General features: G+C 40.5%; 1 protein-coding gene across 1 annotated transcript in view; it reads right to left on the bottom strand.

Moving 5' to 3' along the window:
- Positions 1–24,199, bottom strand: part of UNC13C (unc-13 homolog C) — a 482,392-nt gene that overhangs the window by 73,323 nt on the left and 384,870 nt on the right. Inside the window, exons 25-27 of the mRNA XM_075273478.1 lie at positions 18,535–18,612; positions 6,084–6,172; positions 4,753–4,902 (exon numbers count right to left, since the gene is read on the bottom strand). Coding sequence (XP_075129579.1) covers positions 4,753–4,902; positions 6,084–6,172; positions 18,535–18,612 — 317 coding nt within the window. The remainder of the gene's footprint in view (positions 1–4,752; positions 4,903–6,083; positions 6,173–18,534; positions 18,613–24,199) is intronic.

Here is a 24,199-nt window from a genome sequence, read left to right as displayed (position 1 = left end):
ACACCTTGATGGCACCCCCTCGCCAAAGTGCCGCCACGGAGGGTCCTAGTGTCACCAGGCGTGAGAAGTATAGGCGCATGTTGCGGGAATACCTTTCCGACCACAGCCCTGTCCTCTCCGACCCCTCTGCGCCCTACACGTATTGGGTGTCGAAGTTGGACCTGTGGCTTGAACTTGCCCTATATGCCTTGGAGGTGCTGTCCTGTCCTGCCGCCAGCGTCCTATCTGAGAGGGTGTTCAGTGCAGCCGGTGGCATCATCACTGACAAGCGCACCCGTCTGTCAGCTGAGAGTGCCGACCGGCTCACTTTGATAAAAATGAACCACCACTGGGTAGAGCCGTCATTTTTGTGCCCACCTGTGTAAAGCACCCCAACATGAAACTCCATGTCTGTACTCAACCTCTCCAATTCCTCCGCATCCTCATACTCATCCACCATAAGCGTTGCACAATTCTGCTAATACTAGGCTCCCTCCACCCTGATTTCCCCCAACTCTACTGGTTAGAGGCTCCCTCCACCCTGATTTCCACCAACTCTGCTGGTTAGAGGCTCCCTCCACCATGAATTTGCCCAAACTGGGCTGTTTAGAGGCTCCCTCCACCATGAATTTGCCCAAACTGGGCTGTTTAGAGGCTCCCTCCACCATGAATTGGTCCAAACTGGGTTTTTTAGAGGCTCCCTCCACCATGAATTGGTCCAAACTGGGCTGGTTAGAGGCTCCCTCCACCATGAATTTGCCCAAACTGGGCTGTTTAGAGGCTCCCTCCACCATGAATTGGTCCAAACTGGGCTGGTTAGAGGCTCCCTCCACCATTAATTGGTCCAAACTGGGCTGGTTAGAGGCTCCCTCCACCATTAATTGGTCCAAACTGGGCTGGTTAGAGGCTCCCTCCACCATGAATTTGCCCAAACTGGGCTGTTTAGAGGCTCCCTCCACCATGAATTTGCCCAAACTGGGCTGTTTAGAGGCTCCCTCCACCATTAATTGGTCCAAACTGGGCTGGTTAGAGGCTCCCTCCACCATGAATTTGCCCAAACTGGGCTGTTTAGAGGCTCCCTCCACCATGAATTGGTCCAAACTGGGTTTTTTAGAGGCTCCCTCCACCATTAATTGGTCCAAACTGGGCTGGTTAGAGGCTCCCTCCACCATGAATTGGTCCAAACTGGGCTGGTTAGAGGCTCCCTCCACCATGAATTTGCCCAAACTGGGCTGTTTAGAGGCTCCCTCCACCATTAATTGGTCCAAACTGGGCTGGTTAGAGGCTCCCTCCACCATGAATTTGCCCAAACTGGGCTGTTTAGAGGCTCCCTCCACCATGAATTGGTCCAAACTGGGTTTTTTAGAGGCTCCCTCCACCATGAATTGGTCCAAACTGGGCTGGTTAGAGGCTCCCTCCACCATGAATTTCCCAAAACTTGGCTGTTTAGAGGCTCCCTCCACCATGAATTGGTCCAAACTGGGCTGGTTAGAGGCTCCCTCCACCATGAATTTCCCAAAACTTGGCTGTTTAGAGGCTCCCTCCACCATGAATTGGTCCAAACTGGGCTGGTTAGAGGCTCCCTCCACCATTAATTGGTCCAAACTGGGCTGGTTAGAGGCTCCCTCCACCATGAATTGGTCCAAACTGGGTTTTTTAGAGGCTCCCTCCACCATGAATTTGCCCAAACTGGGCTGTTTAGAGGCTCCCTCCACCATGAATTGGTCCAAACTGGGCTGGTTAGAGGCTCCCTCCACCATGAATTGGTCCAAACTGGGCTGGTTAGAGGCTCCCTCCACCATTAATTGGTCCAAACTGGGCTGGTTAGAGGCTCCCTCCACCATGAATTTGCCCAAACTGGGCTGTTTAGAGGCTCCCTCCACCATGAATTGGTCCAAACTGGGTTTTTTAGAGGCTCCCTCCACCATTAATTGGTCCAAACTGGGCTGGTTAGAGGCTCCCTCCACCATGAATTGGTCCAAACTGGGCTGGTTAGAGGCTCCCTCCACCATGAATTTGCCCAAACTGGGCTGTTTAGAGGCTCCCTCCACCATTAATTGGTCCAAACTGGGCTGGTTAGAGGCTCCCTCCACCATGAATTTGCCCAAACTGGGCTGTTTAGAGGCTCCCTCCACCATGTATTGGTCCAAACTGGGTTTTTTAGAGGCTCCCTCCACCATGAATTGGTCCAAACTGGGCTGGTTAGAGGCTCCCTCCACCATGAATTTCCCAAAACTTGGCTGTTTAGAGGCTCCCTCCACCATGAATTGGTCCAAACTGGGCTGGTTAGAGGCTCCCTCCACCATGAATTTCCCAAAACTTGGCTGTTTAGAGGCTCCCTCCACCATGAATTGGTCCAAACTGGGCTGGTTAGAGGCTCCCTCCACCATTAATTGGTCCAAACTGGGCTGGTTAGAGGCTCCCTCCACCATGAATTGGTCCAAACTGGGTTTTTTAGAGGCTCCCTCCACCATGAATTTGCCCAAACTGGGCTGTTTAGAGGCTCCCTCCACCATGAATTGGTCCAAACTGGGCTGGTTAGAGGCTCCCTCCACCATTAATTGGTCCAAACTGGGCTGGTTAGAGGCTCCCTCCACCATTAATTGGTCCAAACTGGGCTGGTTAGAGGCTCCCTCCACCATGAATTTGCCCAAACTGGGCTGGTTAGAGGCTCCCTCCACCATGAATTGGTCCAAACTGGGTTTTTTAGAGGCTCCCTCCACCATGAATTTGCCCAAACTGGGCTGGTTAGAGGCTCCCTCCACCATGAATTGGTCCAAACTGGGGTTTTTAGAGGCTCCCTCCACCATGAATTTGCCCAAACTGGGGTGTTTAGAGGCTCCCTCCACCATGAATTTGCCCAAACTCTGCTGGTTAGAGGCTCAATCCACCCTGATTTTCAAAACAAATGTTGGTGCCAACCTCAACTTACTACAAGGGCCAAATTCACTGCTGGTGACAAGCTCTCCTCACTGCAAGTGCCAAATACACATGTTTCAAGGTGTTTTCCTACTGTCAGAGAGGTGGTATTGAGTGTGTAAAGTGTGTAGTTGTTAGGCTGTGATGTTGGGGTAATAGAGGGTCTTTGGTGTGTTAGATGCCCCCAGACATGCTTCCCCTGCTGTCCCAGTGTCATTCCAGAGGTGTTGGCATCATTTCCTGGGGTGTCATAGTGGACTTGGTGACCCTCCAGACACGGATTTGGGTTTCCCCCTTAACGAGTATCTGTTCCCCATAGACTATAATGGGGTTCGAAACCCGTTCGAACACACGAACATTGAGCGGCTGTTCGAATCGAATTTCGAACCTCGAACATTTTAGTGTTCGCTCATCTCTATTCACAATGTGTCCCTTAAATCCCATAGATAGTCCCTCTTCCCTTAATATACAGTGTGCTTTTGTTCCTCCCTCTTTATTTATCTATCTCTCATATTGTATCTTGTACCGATCTGTGCCTTGACTAGTTTTCTACAAAACAGCTGCCAGCCTGGTTCACTCTATGTACCAGCGTAATTAGGTTTTCCCATGAGTGAGTGGCTTCCCTCTAATTCTGGTATCCCCATGGGCCTCCTGGTTTATGTTCTGAGCATGCTTTAATATGTGCCTTGGTACACGCATGCACCATCAGTTTTCTCCACTTCTACCTTTACTGCCCAAGAACGCATGAGCAATTCACAACCACCCAGATCCTGCGGCATCTGCACAGCCCTCATGCCTGGTGTCCCTTGTGCCTCAATAATGGTTATTGGTGAGAACCCCTTTGGTCCCTGACCCCTTGGCTGCAATTACTTCTAACCTATAGTTATGTACAAGCCATGTTTAGCTTTCTGTAATCCCACCCTTCAGCTAACTCCTGATTTATTTCCTCTATATTATTCCCTCTTGCTTTTCTATTTACTCTCTTTTGTGTGTCATTTATAGGTTCTCCCAAAGTGGGCTCCCTGACATGTGTAGTGTCACATCCTACTGTGGTTCTACCACCATCCAATATCCGATGGTAAAAGTTGTTTATAGGATGCAACATATTCTCTTGTATAACGCATATTTTATTTTCGATTCATTCCATATATAATAATGATAATGATAGAGTATATAGTATATGGAATAATTTAGAGATATAATTATGAGTACTGCGCATGTATTATTTCACAAGTATATCACTTATGTATGTATGCCAGGTTAATAAGACCATGTATTGCCACTATAAAGTGATGCTATCAGTTAGTCTAACATCTGTCTATATGCATTTATTGATGTATGATTTATGTTTGTAAGTATTGGCTTATTTATAAACATTTGACTTTTGTCCTTGCTTAAGTTTTGTCCCTCCTATACATTTGGTTTTTCCCAAGCACCTTGTTCATTGAGTACCTTTGTTGCTCTGACTTTTATATATACTACACTGACACTTGTATTCTTTGTATTATCTTAGCTTGATGAAGGGCCTATATGTGGTACTGTTAGATATATCTAAGTTTACTGTGTCCTGTGTGATGTGACTTTCTATAATTAAAGCAAACCACATGCAGATAACTACGCAGCGCACCGTCCATTTCTTCTATGCTGTATGTGCTGCTATCCGGTGTGAAGTCATTTACTATTTTTTTTAAGTACAGTAACTTATAAAGTGATGTTAAGATATGACATGGCTCTATAAGTAATGGTGGTCCAACCTCTGAAAAACTTAATTTTAAGTCCCTTTAATAAAATAATGATAGGGATGTTACACTTGTTACAGCCACCAGATACCACCATAACACATTCAGTACTAACGTTTTATCCAGAAAATCCATCAGTGGCCGCAGTACGATTTCAGCATCCATGGCTGCATTGTTCCTGTTTGTGGATGCGTTTCCATTCCCTCTCATCTGATTTAATTCCACACTCATTTGTCTCACACAGTCCTCAATTATGTTCTGGAAACTAGAAACACAAGAAAGTTGTATTAAGTTTTTAGCCTTCCTTTCTCTTTCTGCCAATTGATTTACTTTGTCAGCCACTATAATGAAGCGCATCTTTACAAGAACAATTCTACAAAGTCTTTCTTCTCCTTTGTCTCCTCAGACCGCCTATCAGAATCATCCCTCTATGTTGCTGTCCTTTTACCTGCTGACTTCTCTTATAAATAGTGTTATTGTCTATCTCCCTTTATGTTACATCTCTACAAAATCCTCCAGAAAACAGTGCAATAAAGCAGACCATTCTGTAAAAATGAAACAAAGAGCGACCCAATAACAATCATCTTATTTACTTTAACAATAAGTATGCTACATTTATACTTACTGAATAAATGAATGATAGCATGGACGAGGCCTCATGCCACACGTGTTATGTAAATTTACGCAAGCTATATGGTAATATAATCCTAGGGTTCCATGACTATATGTCTACAGCATGATGTTAATTTTGTTCATGAAATATGAGTAAGGTAACAAAATAAAATGGCTACATATGACTATATCTTAATACTAGCTTTATACATGCCCAAAAATGTTGAAAACTTAATAGATAAACCAATAAGGCTCTAGTATAAATGCTTTTCTAATGGCCTAAAAATGGAATCATAACATATGTCACAAATTTTAAAGATGACTTTTCACCATCTCTACTGACTCCAGCTCACTGCATCATTTAATAGGTGCTGCTCTACTGATTCTGGCGCAGTTGGAATTTTTATTCTATAGCCCTCACCTTTACTGAGCAAATAGTGTAGTCAGACTCTGTCAGGGGGGAAGTGTCAGGCAGAGGCAAGGAGGTATGATTCTGAGTTCTAACACTGTCTACCTCTGACTGCAGCTTTGATCACACCCCCTTGCCATACAGTCAGTGGAATGGAGGCCATTAAAGGATGCAAAGAACTGGAGATGATGGAGGCTGTGAAAGTTTCTATTAAATGTCAAATAAAAAAATAATCCAAGTTTTGTTTTGTTTTGTTTTTTTTAAATCAAAGTAGTTTGCCATTACAAAAATCTCACTGAAATCAATGGACATGTTAACAATTTTGCTACATTTTTACATAAATGCAATGCAGCACAGTAATGTAGAGAAAAAATGCCACCAGAACAGAACCTAAATAGCATAAGCCTTGCAATGATTATAATTACCTGGCTCCAAATGTGCAGCTAAGCTCATCCAACACGGCACTAAGCTTCAGCTGGAGTTCTTTAAGCATTGCACTGGCATCCAGATCCAGCTGCAAAGAGAAGCATGGATTTAGCACCACAATTTAATCAGAACTTAGATTCTGCCTACTACTAAAGATTTTATTTTCCAAGAAACTTTTATTCTTGCTTTGGAAGGCCTATTTTTGCCATCTGTCATCTGCTCTTTAATGGGAGAAGTTCATGTTTACCCAGAGATTGGTGTGAATGTCATAAATGATGAAGATATATTGACTAGGCATTAGAAATTACAGATAAGAAGGTAACCCATCTTTTACCGAGGATCATGGGAGATACTATTAGGTCCCTGACTCCCTGCACACAGTATCCTTCTCTAATTTACGACATGCTATAGTTCCCAACTTGGTACTATAGTTACCATCTAGCCCTCACCTTGATGTATAGATTTTATTGCACAAAATAATTTTACTACCTATACTCCAGCTAGTAAACAGTGTTACTTGCACAACTTTCTAAATATTTCATACTTTTTTCATTTCCCCCGAAGGTAATAGAATGGAATGGATGTTATGCCGTCTTTTTTGTAATTGACCAGTTTCTTTTGCTAGGGCTGTAGATAAATGGAGTCATTCTGCAGTGGTGAAGGAGCACAAAAATCTAGTTAAAGCCCGATACCCCTTACTGCACGGTGATCCCATGTTAATTGTCATTGACTTAAAGTGTAGTTTTAAATTAACAATGGACTAGACTGAAATAACATGGAGTATGGGTTACTGAATGTTAACAATACTGTTTAATTGATTTTAGCGAAGGTTAATGTGAGCGATGACTTTGTTAACTAGGTAATAACAAGCACACGTCTTGTAATGTCACTCTTTTACTGGATAAAACAATGTTGTACAGATTTTTGTAAGCGTTTACATTAGCAATGTACTATAAAGTTCTATGGCAATGCACATATATAAACATGTCCCGTTATTCGGACTGACATGAACAGGTATGTAGAATTAAGGTACAAAATGCTATATGCCATACTTCATTTGGTTATTGCTGTGCCTCTGATCAGTTTGTCATTTTTTTTAAATCAGTTTATCTATTCAAAACATATGGCTCCTGAAAGTTTACAAGTATTTCTTTGAGAAAATATAAGGTTACCACCCACTTGGAAAACCAGCACTAGTTTACATATAAGCTTCCAGGGGCTTTTGAAAAGGTGGATAGAATAAGAAAATCAATACAACAGACACCAAATTGTTTAGGGGTACAGGGGCCATCAAATAAAGTACTGCATTTAGCATTTTGTACTTAGTCTACTTTAAGTCATTCTAATAATCTGCAATATTAGGTGTCTTTGATAAATAAGCTTAGAATTAGAGTTAGGCTAAGGCCCCATGTGGTATCCCGCAGCAGAAAAGCGCTTTGGGAAAACCCACAGTGGCAACGTATCATGGTTCTTCCCACAGCTCTTTTTTACAGAAAGATTGCAGTTTCCTCTGTGTAATATCTACTTCAATTATACCTATAGGGAAACTGCTGTAGTTTCCATAGATATAATTGACATGCTGCGATTTTCAAAACCGCATCAGTTTTGGAAAACGCCATGTATCCGCAGCATGTATTTGAACCAAAAGTAGGGATAGGATTCGCTACAATCCCATCCAGTTTACTGTAACTGTAAAACGCCACATTTTTTCCGAGCACCTCTCATGCATTATGGAACATTGAGAGCAAATTACTGCGGGCACTGTATAATGCTTCATTTTCCTTTTGGGGGCATTGCAAGGGAAATAAACAAATGCTACGGCACCCCTAAAGATGATTAAAGGGAGACCCAGCAGAGATGTATCTTGTAACTGTCTTGTCAGGAAACCCCTTACAAATGATTCTCTAAAGGACATTGTGAATCTATACAACATAGAGGATATATTTGTGTTAAATTTGGAACAGAAAGTAAATCCCTTTAAAGGTTAATAATATTTAAATGATATAGTAGGAGGTTTATAGGAATAAATAGCATAGTATATTATAGTATTATACAGGGCGAGTATGAAAATATTTTATGTATTTCAGTACTAATTTTGGCAAGAAAGTAGCAGCAAAAATATTTGATTATAGTAATATAAAAGCAGTCTCCATTCCCAGTTCTATGTATCCCACACCTTGAACATTTGAAATGCTGAACCAAATTTTTCAATGTGAAATCCAATGTATTAGAGCCCTTGGGTACTATTTTCAACATATACTTGATTGTTAAAAAAAAGCTTTGGGGCTACTGTAGTATTCATAGACTTTTCGATGTTTATTGCTATTCAAGGTACATTACAACTCTAGTCCCATTTGCCATATAAACCTCAGGTTATCTCTTGGAAAATTGCCAATTGAGACCTCTTGGGGGCTTCTACTGAAAAGGTTGATCTGTGTCTGCTGACCCATGTCTCAGTAAGTACTGTGCACAAGCAATGAAAAGTAGCATTGTTTATACGGTAAGACTGTGTATTACTAATGCCATCTATAAAACTACTCACCATAACAAATAACCATTATAATTATTATTATGGTTTGTATTATTTTTCAGTGTTTTATTGTTGGAGTCATAAATGTAAGTAGGCATTTGGTCCTATATATGATTATTCTCATTTTATTAACAATAATGAAACATAATGAGAATTGTCAATCCTTCTAGATGAAATACATATACTTATGCTGTTTATTTAATGTTGTGGTAGAATGGGAACTTATTTTCTTAGCTGCAAAATGCCTTGGTTATAAATGTCTCTTATTCTGCTGGTAAAATCTAAGGTGCAATTACACTGTTAAACAGCTTTGTGAGTTGTTATTATGTTTTTTCTCTTCCCATTATATCTACAAAAAACTAAAATGACCAAAATAGGATTATTCTCTGTGCTTGTAAACAAACACGACTCTCATGTATCAGCAACTACAATGATCGGAAAGTATTAATAGGTCTAAATGAAAGTTAAAAATCATCATGAGAAGGCCCATACACTATATGGGGACAAAGTGTTTGTTGAAAACCTATATGATGGACAACAGAACAGACAAATCCTGCTTGCTGAAATTGTGTGTCTAATACTGGCAATGTAATATTAAGAATATATTCACTGCTGAACACCATTTTGCAGTTTACATCTACAGTTAATCTACACTTACAATCGAGTTAAAAATTGTATTATACAGTAAAATTACATTACGAATTCTACTGCAGTCAGAGCTGAAATCTCCCATGGTTTCTTTTGGCTTAGTTACTGCACAGAACTAGATGTAACTAGAGTCTATAAAGTCTAGAAAAGATAACTATTTTTTCCTGGAAAAACTGTTGCATTTCTAAGAAAATGTGCTTGTATTTTAGAACAACCCGATATTAGCAAGGGTCTCAATCATAATCTTTGTGGTCTCACTTTAATTCAATGGGCTTAGTATAGAATGCATAGTACAGACATATTTCAGCACTGAATATTAAGAGCAAAGGTTGGGACCGTGTGATAAATAGATCATGAAAGTCTAATACAACAAATATTTTAGGGAATGCATCCCTCATATCTTAAAAGGAGTCTACCACTGGTGAAGGTCAATATTAACTGAACACACATCAGAATAGCCATTAGAAAGCCTACTTCTCATTCATTCCTGCTCGTCACCATTTTTGAATTGTATTCATTTATCCAAAAATGCTAATGATGAGTGACATTGAGTTACAGACCTTCCAAACTGGCGGTCTGTGGGCCACTATTGTTACTTCCCCTGCTTTCTCCTGTGCTTGCCAACTCCCAGTCCATTAACATTCTGTGGCCCTATTGTTATTTCCTCCCACCCACCCTCTCTTGTGCTCACACTGGCTCACCGTACCGCCTGGCAGTATAATAAAACAGCTACTGTTAGTTGACAGCTGTGCAGTGGTCTGATACAGATACAACTACTGATCTTTATCAGCAGCCATATTTAGGACTGCAGTGCTGCACATCATAATTACCACTGACGGTTTGTGACCCCCTAACGCAGTCTTCACAGGACCTACAGATTGGGAATCACTGATCTCTATGTACTGTAAAAAATATAGGGATAATCATTCATAATAGTTAATGGACATAGCTTATCTACACCCGCTTCCTCACAAAGACCCCTGCACAGGTCACTGAGCATGTCTAGGAGACATTCCCATAAACCTCAATGAACATCCCCAGACTATTGCATCTCTGAATTATGTGGCTACTATAAAGTCTCTGAATGCTGTTGACAGAATAAAAAAATACAATCAGAAGGTAAAACAGCCATATATTTGAAGAAACTGGAATTTTTGAGTGACAAAATATATTACAAAGTTTCTTAAATGTTGTAAAATTTAGTATGCACTATTCTACTTATACTTTAAACATTTAGAGCATGGGGTTAAAACATAATGAAGCAGATATTGAAATGAATTGAATACTGTGTTGCCTAAGGCAAGGATGGATGTGTTATAAATACATTGTAATAACCCCCCTAACATGCAAACATTGTTAGAAGTGAAGTACTGGAGTGTCAGGATCTTGTTGCTCCACTTATGTTTGGAGATGATTTTAAAAGCATTGAAGCAGCAAAGCTGCCTGGATGTTCTTCTCACCTTACATTAGCTCTCTTACTTCTATGTAGTAAATGTGATAGGAATGATTTGGTATGCAGAAAACACATACGAAGTATGGCTGTGACAAATAGAATAATTGTTGACATTGCTTGGCCTCTTTGTGGAACTCTGTCACAATGTGTTTTCTTTACATTTGCTGTTCCCTTTAACCTGATTTGTTTGCCTTGTCCTTTTATGTTTTACATAATTATTCATAGTCCAGGATGAACCTTGTTTACAGAGGAGCTAAGAGTTAGACATAGGTCACATGCCAATGTTTTTAATAATGCTTTGAGTACAGCTTTAAAATACTGTACACAGCTTGTGAAAGTCTTTGCTGACTTTATGTGAACCTTAGATAAAGAGTAAATTATTGGCTGTTGCTGAGTTTGAAAAGTAAACACTTCCAAGTTCTTTATTTTCTTGTTATTGAGCTGGGAACATGGAAATTATCATCATTAAGACCCATACAGACCCAAAGGCTGTTCTTATATGGGAGGTGTTGAGAAGGCATTAAAAGACTATTCTGCAACTTTTTTTTTATTGATTACCTATCTTTAGGATAAGTGATCAATTAAAGGTTTGCAGGGGTCCGACACCCAGGCTTTTCGAATGCAGAGCTGACTGCGCATGGCTTGTCAGTCATTTTTCTGTGGCCACTACACGTGCACGGTAGAAGGGCGTTGCTGGAGAGTCTTCAAGCAGCACAGGGGACATCCCCTGTGCTGTTTGAGCACAGAGGGACTGCCCCCTGTGCTGTCTGGAGACTCATTTGCATACACAGAAAATTGGGAACATCACCAGAATGGCGGCGCATTGAAGAATTCTAAAGGTAGGGGAAGAATAGCCTTTCTTAAGGCTATTCCGATGTGGTAGTACTGAAAAAAATGGATTCTAATGATAGAATCCCTTTAAACTAGTATGTTAAACCTATTAAATTGTAGACTGAAGTGAGTTTACTTGCACATAGACAGACTCAGAAAGCTCCCACGGGCAAATAGAGCCATATTGTTACTACTTATCTTCTCATGAAAAACACAGGTTTCTGAGATGTATTATCTAATGCTAATATTCATTTTAATATTTTAACAAGAACTTGTCTAGATGATCAAGGACAAGGAGCTCCTGAAAAAGCCTGTATGGCTTAATCACTGAGCTATTACCGGCTGAGATGGTTTATTACCTAGTCCCCCAGGTGAAGGAATGACAATGCCTCCGTTACAGCATTCACTCAATTGAAAGTAATGGCATATTTTATTGATATTTCTAGGCTCCTATGCCCAAAGGTAAAACGGATTCAGAGGCATCAATCTTTTCCATAGATATTTGTTTTAGGATATATTGTTCAGTTTTGGTTGAGGTACTGGTTACTTTTGTCCAGACACTCATATTTACTCCCAGTGATATTTTTATTGTTAAAAAAGTAATTTTAATTATTTTTATCTAATAAAACTGGGATTACATGGTTTGTATGGTATAAATGACCTGTAGTAGCTGAATTTGTGTAAATTGTTTATTTAATCTGTATTAAAAAAAACAATCCTTGAGCACTTGAATTTATTCACACAGTGCAGAAAGAAACATGAGGATCTATAAACATATCCTGTGCATCTAAATGAGTATGTCTAAAAATGTGACTGGTGTACAGGGACTGAATTTAGATTCTCTGCTCCCATGGACCTGACTGTGCACTAGCCATGTTTTTAACAGCTAGCACACTGACCAATTATTCTCTTATGGCCCGTACACATTACTGTGCATTATACAAGTCCGTGTAGGGGCTGTCAGCTTGAGAGCAAAACTCATCTTCCAGCCCAAGCTCATTAATGAAATGTATGGATCCATGGAGATCACTGACAGCACACAGATATCATCCATGGGCCATCTGTGCTGTTTTTTCATTGACTCATACATGCACATGTTTATATGCATGTAGGCTAATGCTAAGTTCACACGGGAAGCATAGTGGCAGATTTTGGCACCAAGGGTGACGCGGGGAGCCGCGTCACTCTCGGGCCAAAATCCGCCTGCCACGATTGTCGCGGCTTCCGACAGTCGCAGCTTCCGACAGTCGCGGCTTCCCCCTCCGGAGCAGGTTCAAATGAATAGGCCAGCTCTGGAGGTTGCTGCCGCGAGGTGAAGAAAGGGCAGCCTGCTCTACATAGACCACCATTGTGAGGGGACGGATTATGATGTGGATTACGCGCCATAATCCGCCCTTTCTGTGCCCGTGTGAACTAGCCCTTAGGGTTTTTTTTTAAAAAAGATTAAACATATTATTTAGCCAGAGTTGGTAGTGGAGGTCAGGACAGACCCAAAAAATGTATATCCAAGGTAAATATAATATCTGTTGGTTAGCAAGTGCTTACCAGGTATGCATTTGTCCTTGGGAGGGGAGTACGACACTGCTAGGCTACCCTGATGTAAGTTTATCTCCATTTAGAATTTTTTTTCGCCATCTGCTGGGGGAAAAATCTCCACACCACCATACATAGTGAAATAATCTACTGGTATCTCTGCATTATCAGATTGATCTGACTTTGCTGTTTTGTGCATGGACGCCCTAAAGAGTTATTCCCATTACTGAGAAAGGAATAAAAGCTCTTAAGTTTCCAACATTAGGCAGGACTACCTGAAACAGATACTCCATGCTGTTTCCATAACCCTCATAGAGATGAATGGGAGCTATAGAAACAGCATAGCAGGGTTGAGCTACACAGTTTCCATATCTCCACATTTATAGAAACCGTGTACCTAAACATGTTATGCTGTGTTCTTAATTCCCATTCTCATCTACAGCTTTTACAGAAACGGCATAGAGCCGCTCTATTCATTTGTTTCCTCTCCCACCCTGGTTGTCAGTACTGACAGTAATAATTCGTATCTATGTAGTGATTTGCTAAGAGGGGAATAATTCTAGCAACTAGGACGGTTGGAAGGTGTTTGTACAACTCTATTGAGTCACTATTTAAGCGTAAGTTTAGGGCTCATTCATATCTGCGCCCAGGAATCCGTTTTGCAGGTTTCCGTTTCCTGCACAAAACAGAGCAGGAGACGGAAAGCTACATGACTCTTTCAAACCCATTCATTTGAATGGGTTTGAAAAGTGTCTGGCCGTGAGCTCCGGTGAGCGTTTTATGAATGAATAGCAGAGCTGGAAGGTAATTTTTGGAGTGGATTCTTTCTCAAAATTCACCAGCAGAAACCCCCTAAAATTCCATGTGAACTTACCCTAAAAAGATTGAATTTTGTAGTGTACATCAGTAGAAAGCTCACTGTTAGGTTGATCATAAAGGAACAGAGTGTGCTATGTTTGATCTCTGGCTGATTCTTTATTTTTCATTATATATATATATATATATATATATATATATATATATATATATATATGAGAAAAGGCAGCTGACAGATTACAAAAAGTGTCGATAACTTCTGCTATCAGATATTACAATATGATATAATAATCCAATAAAAATCAGATTAAATTCAGTGATTAGTCTGGATTGACCACAGATGGAAGAAGGGTTCTCTTACTCTTTCACCGAACATGTACTTTACTATACAAAACATAATGGGATTATGGGAGCGTAACTGAGCTATAGCAGGTTGGTGACAAAATATAACTGAAAGCTCTGCATACACTATGTATTTGCATCTTCATAGAAGAATGACATTAGCTATACTATGACATAGATGTAGATAATACAAGTATGACTCCTTTTCTTGAAAAACAGGTCAGTAACCCATCTGGGACAAAATAATAACACTGCATGACAGCAACTGGCCAACCGCTTGGGCTGAGAGGAAAATCACTTTTAGGCCATGATCTAACATGGGCCCAAGTGAGCAATCTGCAGAAGTAAGGCAGACACAGTTATCCATCAACAGCATATGAAACACAGTAATAGGTTCTCCATCTAAAACATCTTTACTGGGTTTTAAACAGATCTACCTGCTTATACTGTACTTTAGTGACATCCTCATGCCAGCTAGACAGTTGTAACGTAAATACATTGTGACAAAAAAAGCACGCTACATTGTGCTTTTTGTGCATATATTAATAAATACCTGTTTTATTAATATATTAAGCAGGCAGATTTAGAAAATAATTTTACAATGTATTATGTCTCACATAGGGAAGGTCTGCCATAGTGGTGATGACTAGAGATGAGCGAACACTAAAATGTTCGAGGTTCGAAATTCGATTCGAACAGCCGCTCACTGTTCGAGTGTTCGAATGGGTTTCGAACCCCATTATAGTCTATGGGGAACATAAACTCGTTAAGGGGGAAACCCAAATTCGTGTCTGGAGGGTCACCAAGTCCACTATGACACCCCAGGAAATGATACCAACACCCTGGAATGACACTGGGACAGCAGGGGAAGCATGTCTGGGGGCATAAAAGTCACTTTATTTCATGGAAATCCCTGTCAGTTTGCGATTTTCGCAAGCTAACTTTTCCCCATAGAAATGCATTGGCCAGTGCTGATTGGCCAGAGTACGGAACTCGACCAATCAGCGCTGGCTCTGCTGGAGGAGGCGGAGTCTAAGATCGCTCCACACCAGTCTCCATTCAGGTCCGACCTTAGACTCCGCCTCCTCCAGCAGAGCCAGCGCTGATTGGCCGAAGGCTGGCCAATGCATTCCTAGTCAGTTTTGCTCAACTACACATCTGATGCACACTCGGCACTGCTACATCAGATGTAGCAATCTGATGTAGCAGAGCCGAGGGTGCACTAGAACCCCTGTGCAAACTCAGTTCACGCTAATAGAATGCATTGGCCAGCGCTGATTGGCCAATGCATTCTATTAGCCCGATGAAGTAGAGCTGAATCTGTGTGCTAAGCACACACATTCAGCACTGCTTCATCACGCCAATACAATGCATTAGCCAGTGCTGATTGGCCAGAGTACGGAATTCGGCCAATCAGCGCTGGCTCTGCTGGAGGAGGCGGAGTCTAAGGTCGGACCTGAATGGAGACTGGTGTGGAGCGATCTTAGACTCCGCCTCCTCCAGCAGAGCCAGCGCTGATTGGCCGAATTCCGTACTCTGGCCAATCAGCGCTGGCCAATGCATTCTATTAGCCCGATGAAGTAGAGCTGAATGTGTGTGCTAAGCACACACATTCAGCACTGCTTCATCACGCCAATACAATGCATTAGCCAGTGCTGATTGGCCAGAGTACGGAATTCGGCCAATCAGCGCTGGCTCTGCTGGAGGAGGCGGAGTCTAAGGTCGGACCTGAATGGAGACTGGTGTGGAGCGATCTTAGACTCCGCCTCCTCCAGCAGAGCCAGCGCTGATTGGCCGAATTCCGTACTCTGGCCAATCAGCGCTGGCCAATGCATTCTATTAGCCCGATGAAGTAGAGCTGAATGTGTGTGCTTAGCACACACATTCAGCTCTACTTCATCGGGCTAATAGAATGCATTGGCCAATCAGCGCTGGCCAATGCATTCTATTAGCTTGATGAAGCAGAGTGTGCACAAGGGTTCAAGCGCACCCTCGGCTCTGATGTAGCAGAGCCGAGGGTGCACAAGGGTTCAAGTGCACCCTCGGCTCTCCTACATCAGAGCCGAGGGTGCGCTTGAACCCTTGTGCAGCCTCGGCTCTGCTACATCAGAGCCGAGGGTGCGCTTGAACCCTTGTGCACACTCTGCTTCATCAAGCTAATAGAATGCATTGGCCAGCACTGATTGGCCAGAGTACGGAATTCGGCCAATCAGCGCTGGCCAATGCATCCCTATGGGAAAAAGTTTATCTCACAAAAATCACAATTACACACCCGATAGAGCCCCAAAAAGTTATTTTTAATAACATTCCCCCCTAAATAAAGGTTATCCCTAGCTATCCCTGCCTGTACAGCTATCCCTGTCTCATAGTCACAAAGTTCACATTCTCATATGACCCGGATTTGAAATCCACTATTCGTCTAAAATGGAGGTCACCTGATTTCGGCAGCCAATGACTTTTTCCAATTTTTTTCAATGCCCCCGGTGTCGTAGTTCCTGTCCCACCTCCCCTGCGCTGTTATTGGTGCAAAAAAGGCGCCAGGGAAGGTGGGAGGGGAATCGAATTTTGGCGCACTTTACCACGCGGTGTTCGATTCGATTCGAACATGGCGAACACCCTGATATCCGATCGAACATGTGTTCGATAGAACACTGTTCGCTCATCTCTAGTGATGACCTTAAGTTCCTCACCTTGTATTCTGAGGTCTGGCCCACAAGATTACATATTCATTTATACCTAATGGGAATATGGTATCTATCAAGGCCTGTCACATTTTCTAAATTTGCCCGCAAATACTGGAAAATAAAAATAATTAGGAACGCCGCAGTCAGAAGGAAAACACTGCACGCGGTGGTCAGACAGAACAGTGGCTGATCACATTGTGTCAGGAGAGTGCAATCCAAGCAGAAAGCAGATATTCCTTCTTTTCTTACATCATGCAAACATGAGCCTGGGGAGGGCAAACAGTATCTGATTTTATCCAGTTATTGAGGTGAAGTTCAGACTTAGATAAAATGCTATCATAAGCAGTTTTATATCACTAATCAAATAAAAGATACTTCAGCCCAATCTGATATTCTGCTATGAATTCCAGAATATTTGGCAGCCTAGTGCTAAATCACAATGTGTGATTTAGAATTAATACATGCTAAAGGTTTATTACCATTTAGCTAAAGATGGATCGGTAATATCATGTACCATTCTTAGGCATGCATGGCCAGTGTATATATAGATATAGTGACAAGGCTCAGCCTACACATTCAATAGCTTTGGAATAAATTCCATCTTACTTAAACATTCAATTGTTAACATATAGAAACAGCACAGAAAATAATTATAATGTAGCAATATTTGTTGGGCTACTTTACAATATACTGGAAATGTGGACATAAAATATTTAATGAATCAATTTATTGAAGCACATAATATGATATATAATATATGAGCATAAAGATGCAGAATTGCGATATACTCAACCATCTGGCATCCCAATTAATCATTGCATATTACAAGCATTTCATGAGCGCTGTTTTCTTGTATTAGCCACTTTATCTTTGCAATTATCAATAAAATAATAGATGTCAATATCTGAATTATTTTCTGTGTGCTCCATTGTTCTATATCTATAATATTGACCAGAATCACTCCTTAGCAGTTCATTCTTAGGCTGGCACAGACACGATAGCCTGTCAGACCGGCACTGGATTACAGCCTGTAACTTATAGTTTGAGATATCAATGCATGCTCGCCTTGACAAACCTTGTAAAAGGCTATTGCTCCTTCTTTCTTCTGCTCAGATGATGGCAGGTTAAAGGTATTGGACAAAGACATGACACATTACAGACAAAGCACAAACCACAAAACTATCAACACAGATAAAGAAAACGCAATATTTAGGAGATAGGTAACCTGCCGCTTTCCCCTTATGGTGAAGCTAGATGCCCCTCCATTACAACTGGTGACTTGGGGGCATCCTAGTTTTACTATAGCAGGTAAGCTACAGGTTGCCTGAGCCTGCTTAATCCAGAAACAGCAGGAGATTCTGCATCGTGACTACAACACACAACATGAAATTTCATTCATTTAAAGATCATTAGCCTGAGGTGTATGGATTGCATTGAGGTAAATCACAGTGCAGCTGCTTAGAATCCAGCTATTAGGACTTATCCAGTAATGTTCCTCCAAGTAACAAACTTTTCAGAGTATTGATATAAACAGAATAAGGAATAGGATTTATCTAATGATCTCTAAATGTGTTTCAGTAAAACAAACAGTAAAGACACAAGCACAGTCTTACCTCTTTCCCTCCCATGTTCTCAAACATCTTTTCCAGTTGAACTCTTAGTTGCTGGATGTTGTTCATAAGAATACATGGCTACAATACAAAATTGAAGAATATTATTATGTTACAGTATCATAGAGATATTACAGACATTGTAACACAAAGCTCTGTAAACAGGCAAGGTAGGACACACAGGACAGGTTATCAATATCTGATCAGTGGGGTGTGGTGGACCTCACATCGATCAGCTGATGTAACTGCCTCCAGGCCCTAGAAGCTATATAGAGATGGATGAACCTGGAAACAGCTCTGCTCCCATTCAAATAGTAGTATGAGAGCTAAAATAACACAGTGACACTGAAACTACTATACAGTGGATGGGTTTGCGGCTTTGCTTCTACTGCTAGAATCGGAGCAGAGCTGCTTCCAGCTTCAACCATCCTTACAGTACCCAATGTGTGAAGGCATCTACATCTGGGCCTCAGACCCCCACCAACCAAATACTGATGGATGATTAGTTTAAAAACAGTGCTTTGGGCCCCACAAACCCCATTACTTACTGTATATAGTATGTATAAGCCAGTCCCTATACCTGCAACTAATATACTTCTTATTTGTGATAATATGATTTACTAGAAGATTCTAAACAAATGGTGACTCAAAGCGACTTTTAAATTTAAAGTGACTGTGTGGTAAGGAACAGAAATAATATATAATGTAAATCAGTATCCATAGGCTATGGATAAAATGATATGTTATTTACTTTCCTGAAAGCTTGCTCCCTGGCCTCTTTAAGGGGCAGTCTAATGGGTTACCTTAATATTTTATGAAACATATATTTTATGTTCTTAAAATGGATCCTGCTCAGTGAACATATTGTGCTGCTAAATACATTTCCTTCACACCCTAACGCAAATAAATTTGATAAGCTGGCTTCATCACATTATCACTTTGCGGACCTACAGTAGGTGTATGTAAATTAAAGGAATGTGTCGCTGAGCTTATCTGCCTTAGAAAGTGTTATTAAAGTCTATAGTGACTGTAGTAACAGCAAACCTAAAGCCTGCTACTAACTACTATCCATTAGTTGTAGGTTTATATCTTACTCAATGTATAAATAAAGCATTAACAAAGGGCAAAGCAAACGTCCATTTGACTCGATGTGGCAACTTTGGCAAAGTTATAGGGGGTTTAGAGATTATCAATCACCATAGAACCTTCATATATGGGATAAAGTGGCATAGATTTTTTGGGGCACATACATCTATGTGGACTTCAGTAAGTAGGACAGAGATGACAGATGACATAAACACTATAGACAAGAGATGTCAAAATTTTTGCAGATAGCCACATTGGCCCTATGCTTGTCTTCAAAGAACCTTTAGTAATTCCGTGAAAGTAGAAATATAACTATACTAGTTACATGTAGTTACATTTATAGCCCGTTGAAGACAACCTTAAGCCTGATGTTAACATATTGTTAATATTGTCCCCCACTGCACTTCAGCCTCATAAAAACTGCTTTTTCAAAGCCATTGCGTATCTCATGGACTATCTATAAGTATGATAGTGCTCAGCATAATGTCCCCTAGAATGCACTGTGGCTGTTTTGGTATTAAGTTTCCTGGTGACAGACTCCCTTCAGGTGTTTAGCAAAAACACACATACCATATATATGTGATTAGGGCAGTAAATGGGTTATGGTATAGGCTATGACTTATAGTTTATTGAATTAGATTTTCAGTTATGTGTGTGAATAATTATTTTCTGAAGGATTTAGTCTTTGGATAACATGAAATACATTGAGCTTTTACACTTCCTATGGATTACATAGAAGGCCAAATTGCAAGGTTATTCAAATCGGGGAAGTAGCAGGTGTCACTCAGATCTGCAAGTGATTAAAAGTTCTGCATGAATTTATAATCTGAAGTTTAAGGGTAAGTTCCCACGGCATTTTTTGGACTGGATTTTGATGCGGAATCCAGCTCAGAATCCAGCTCAAAAAACTGCCTCCCTTTGACTTCAATGAGAGCCATTCACCTCCTTTTCCCATGAGCGGTTTCTTCTCACTCGTGGAAAAAAGAAGCAAGCTGCCCTTTCTTGCCACAGATTCCACGGCTGAATCAGCTGCAGGCGTCCATGGTGTGACACTCCCTCCTGACTAGGCCTGTTAATTTGGGCCTAATCCGGAGTGGAATGCCATGACTTGCGGAATGCCGCAACAGTGGTGGCTAGTGGAAGACATTTTTTGCCCCGGATTCTGAGGCGGCTTCCTGCCTCAAAATCCGCTCCAAAAAACCCTGTGTGAACTTACCCTAACACATAATGATCCAATCAGAGAGTGTTTGCATGACATTGGCTACGAGTCAGGCGTCCAACAACAGGTGTTCCATTAACCTCACTCCACTGCCCCCTAAAGGCTACTATGATGCACAGCAAGAGGGTAATGGATCTTGAATGGAGGTCTAACCCTTTAGCAATGAGTCCCAATTTTGTCTCAGATGTAATGATAGCCAGGGTTGGTCTGGAGACCACACATGCAATGCCATGAAGAAGCCTTCACAAGGGAACTTCATTTGATTCCCAGATTGGGATTATGATGTAGGGTGACTTAACCCCTTGTCACTCTGTGCCATACTATTATGTTGTGCTAAGCCTATATTTAATGCTCTACACCATTATAGTACAGCACTTTCATGAAGCTTGCACAAGAGCTATGCATGCAGCATGATTTCCAGGTTTTGTATTACAGAGCCAAGACCCGGGACTAGCAACCAGAGTCAGAAAATACTCCTACTCCATCAGTTTAACTCAGATGAACCCCTTGCATCCCTAGGATCCCGCGCGATGAGATTGTGGACTCCAAGATTTTGCCATAGCAGCCAGGAGGCCAAACAAAGGCCTAATCAAAGGCCTACTGGCTGCCTTTCCCTATTGTACATAGGAATATTGTGTACATTGCAGTAATGCAGTACATTGCACTGAGGATCAGGAGATCCCCATCTCCAATCCTCATTTAGGACATGAAAATGAAGAAAAAGTTAAAAAAAAGTTTTAAAAAATACATAATTAAAAGAAAGTTAATAAACCCACTTTAGAATGTTAAAAATGTATTACGTAAACAAATAATATAAACAAACGCCATATATTTTGGTCCCCTGTAAAATAGCAATACAAAGCAATCAAAAACTTATACATTCCAAAAATTGATACCAATAAAAATGGAAACTTGCTCTACAAGTAAACAGGCCTGACACTGCTCTGACTTTGTGGGGTTCATATCAGCACTTCCAGGTTTTCTCATCCAAAGAGTGGGCATACCAAATATTGATTCGATTTAGTTTATTTTTCATTCATCCCTTTGCATTTTAATTGATGAAAATAAACTATGAACACTTCCATTCCATTTTTGAAAGCATTCTTACTTTGCAGTAATTTTTTCCATACCTCTCCAAAGCTTTTACCTAGTCTTATATACTGAACTATAATGGCATTAAACAAGCATGTCATACATACTAGAGATCATGTATAGGACAACATTGGGCTTGAAGTATCATATGAAAAGCTTGGTGGTTTTTCTCTCCTATGTTTTATTAAATTGGCTTACCAGTTTTTGTAAGTAAAGTCTAATTGCTGCATAATGAGAAGTTCTGCAATTGTATAATATACTTTCAATTCCCTATTATTTTATTGATTGTTGCCGCATAAAATATTTTTCTTCACATCCATGAGCTACAAACTTTAGGGTATGTTCACATGGAGTTTTTTTGCAGGCAGATTTTGAGGCGGAATCCGCCTGCAAGAATGTCTCCCATTCATTTCAATGGGAGTCACTCACTTTTTTTTCCCACTAGCGATTTTTTTCAGCTAGCGGTAAAAAGAAGCAACATGCCCTATCTTCCCGCGGAGTCAGCCAGGGCGTCCACGGCTTGAGACACCCTCCTGCTTAGGTCCATTCATTTGGGCCTAATGAGGAGCTGGATGCCACAACGGGATGCCAATACAGTGCATCGGCATCCCATTGTGGCTAGCCACGTGGAAAACTCACACGGCAGAAAAGGTTTCTGCTGTGTGAACATACCCTTCAAGGCCTAGTCAAGCAATCAAGCTAGCAGTGGGTCCCATTGTTTTCAGTTTAGTCTGTCTTCACATTAGTACCGTCCTCCATTTCTTAATGTCTCTAACATATTGCAGTTCCAATATTCTACAGAATTAGCATTACTATAATAAAAAAGGGAAACATGATGGTCCTGATTATATATCAATGGGACCTATTGAGATACTAAATAGTAGAACAAATCTCTGTCTATATCCTCATTCCTGATAGTTTATTTCAGTTTACCAGCGCAAGTTAGATGTATCAGCCTGCCATCTAAGCTTTATTGTGCACTGGATACAAAAGATATACAATTTGTTAACTAAAAGCAGGACTGGATTTATATACAGAATCTCTCTCTCTCTCTCTCTCTGTATATATATATATATATATATATATATATATATATATATATATATATATATATGTATATAGAATTAAAGTATAACCTCAAATATCCTTCCATATAACTGCTGTTCTTATGCTGAACCTATTTGTATGTCCTTCAGATGCTCGGATTAGTACTTTGAGATGAACCTTGTCTAATGAACCCCTTACAATATCCCAAAACGCGCCCGTTCCTGGTTCAGTGCTCCATTAGAGTCCAGATAAATTCTGAGAATATCTTGAGCTTGTCAGAATCATTCTGTAGTCACAGCTTCTAAAAGTAATTTAAGCATTTCCTCAGCATATACAAGGTTACACATTAAAAAGACAGAGCGTTACATGGTGGAAGATTAAAGCCTAGCTTATAAAGTACAACTGGTGACATTCTATTACACTCCAGTGTTATATGTTTGTGCTTTGCAGAGAGAATAAAATCATTTCAATAAATATTTGGCCAGAACAGTGACGGGAAACAAAATCACAAAAAAAATGCAAAAACAGGTTTGGAATAGAACAGAATTTCCTTAAAGGGAATGTACTGTATTATTATTATTATTATTATTATTATTATTATTATTATTATTATTATTATTATTATTATTATTATTATTATTAAAACCAGATCCTTAATTTTCTGTCTGTAGAATTTTTCTTTCTATTCTCTGATTATGAGGGCTGACATTTTGTAACAGTATTTAATGATATGCTTTACAACATAGACATGGCAATAGGCAGCAATAGACTAGAGCTAACTCTGTTGTTCAGGGAGAGTTTTCTAGACATCCATGTGCAGGGAGGAGAGTAAATAAGCTGTGATACCATCTATTGTTATCAGTAGATGCAATGAATGGTGTTTTGTGGTGTTATCTTCTATTGTAATCCTGTATCTTGTATGTGATTTACAAGAGGTGACTGCTGCAAAGAAAACCCCGAACAGAACTAGCAAGAGTCAGTCTAGACCAGAGTGAAATTCACACAATTTACTAATATTACTAATATTAGCAATTCTTAAAAAATATGTTTAACATAAAAGCTTGATTTATCTAATAGGACATTTTCTAGACACACAATTACTTTTAAAAGTTCTAAGTAATAATACATTGATCTATATTCATTACCTAATATCCAGTATGTACAAGTCCAAGTCCAAACATACATTAATGGAGTGGGGAATTTGTTAAACTGTGGACAAAACTC

Source organism: Leptodactylus fuscus, chromosome 5, assembly GCF_031893055.1.
Source record: "Leptodactylus fuscus isolate aLepFus1 chromosome 5, aLepFus1.hap2, whole genome shotgun sequence".
NCBI lineage: Eukaryota > Metazoa > Chordata > Amphibia > Anura > Leptodactylidae > Leptodactylus > Leptodactylus fuscus.
This window is presented reverse-complemented; position numbering and strand designations above follow the sequence as displayed.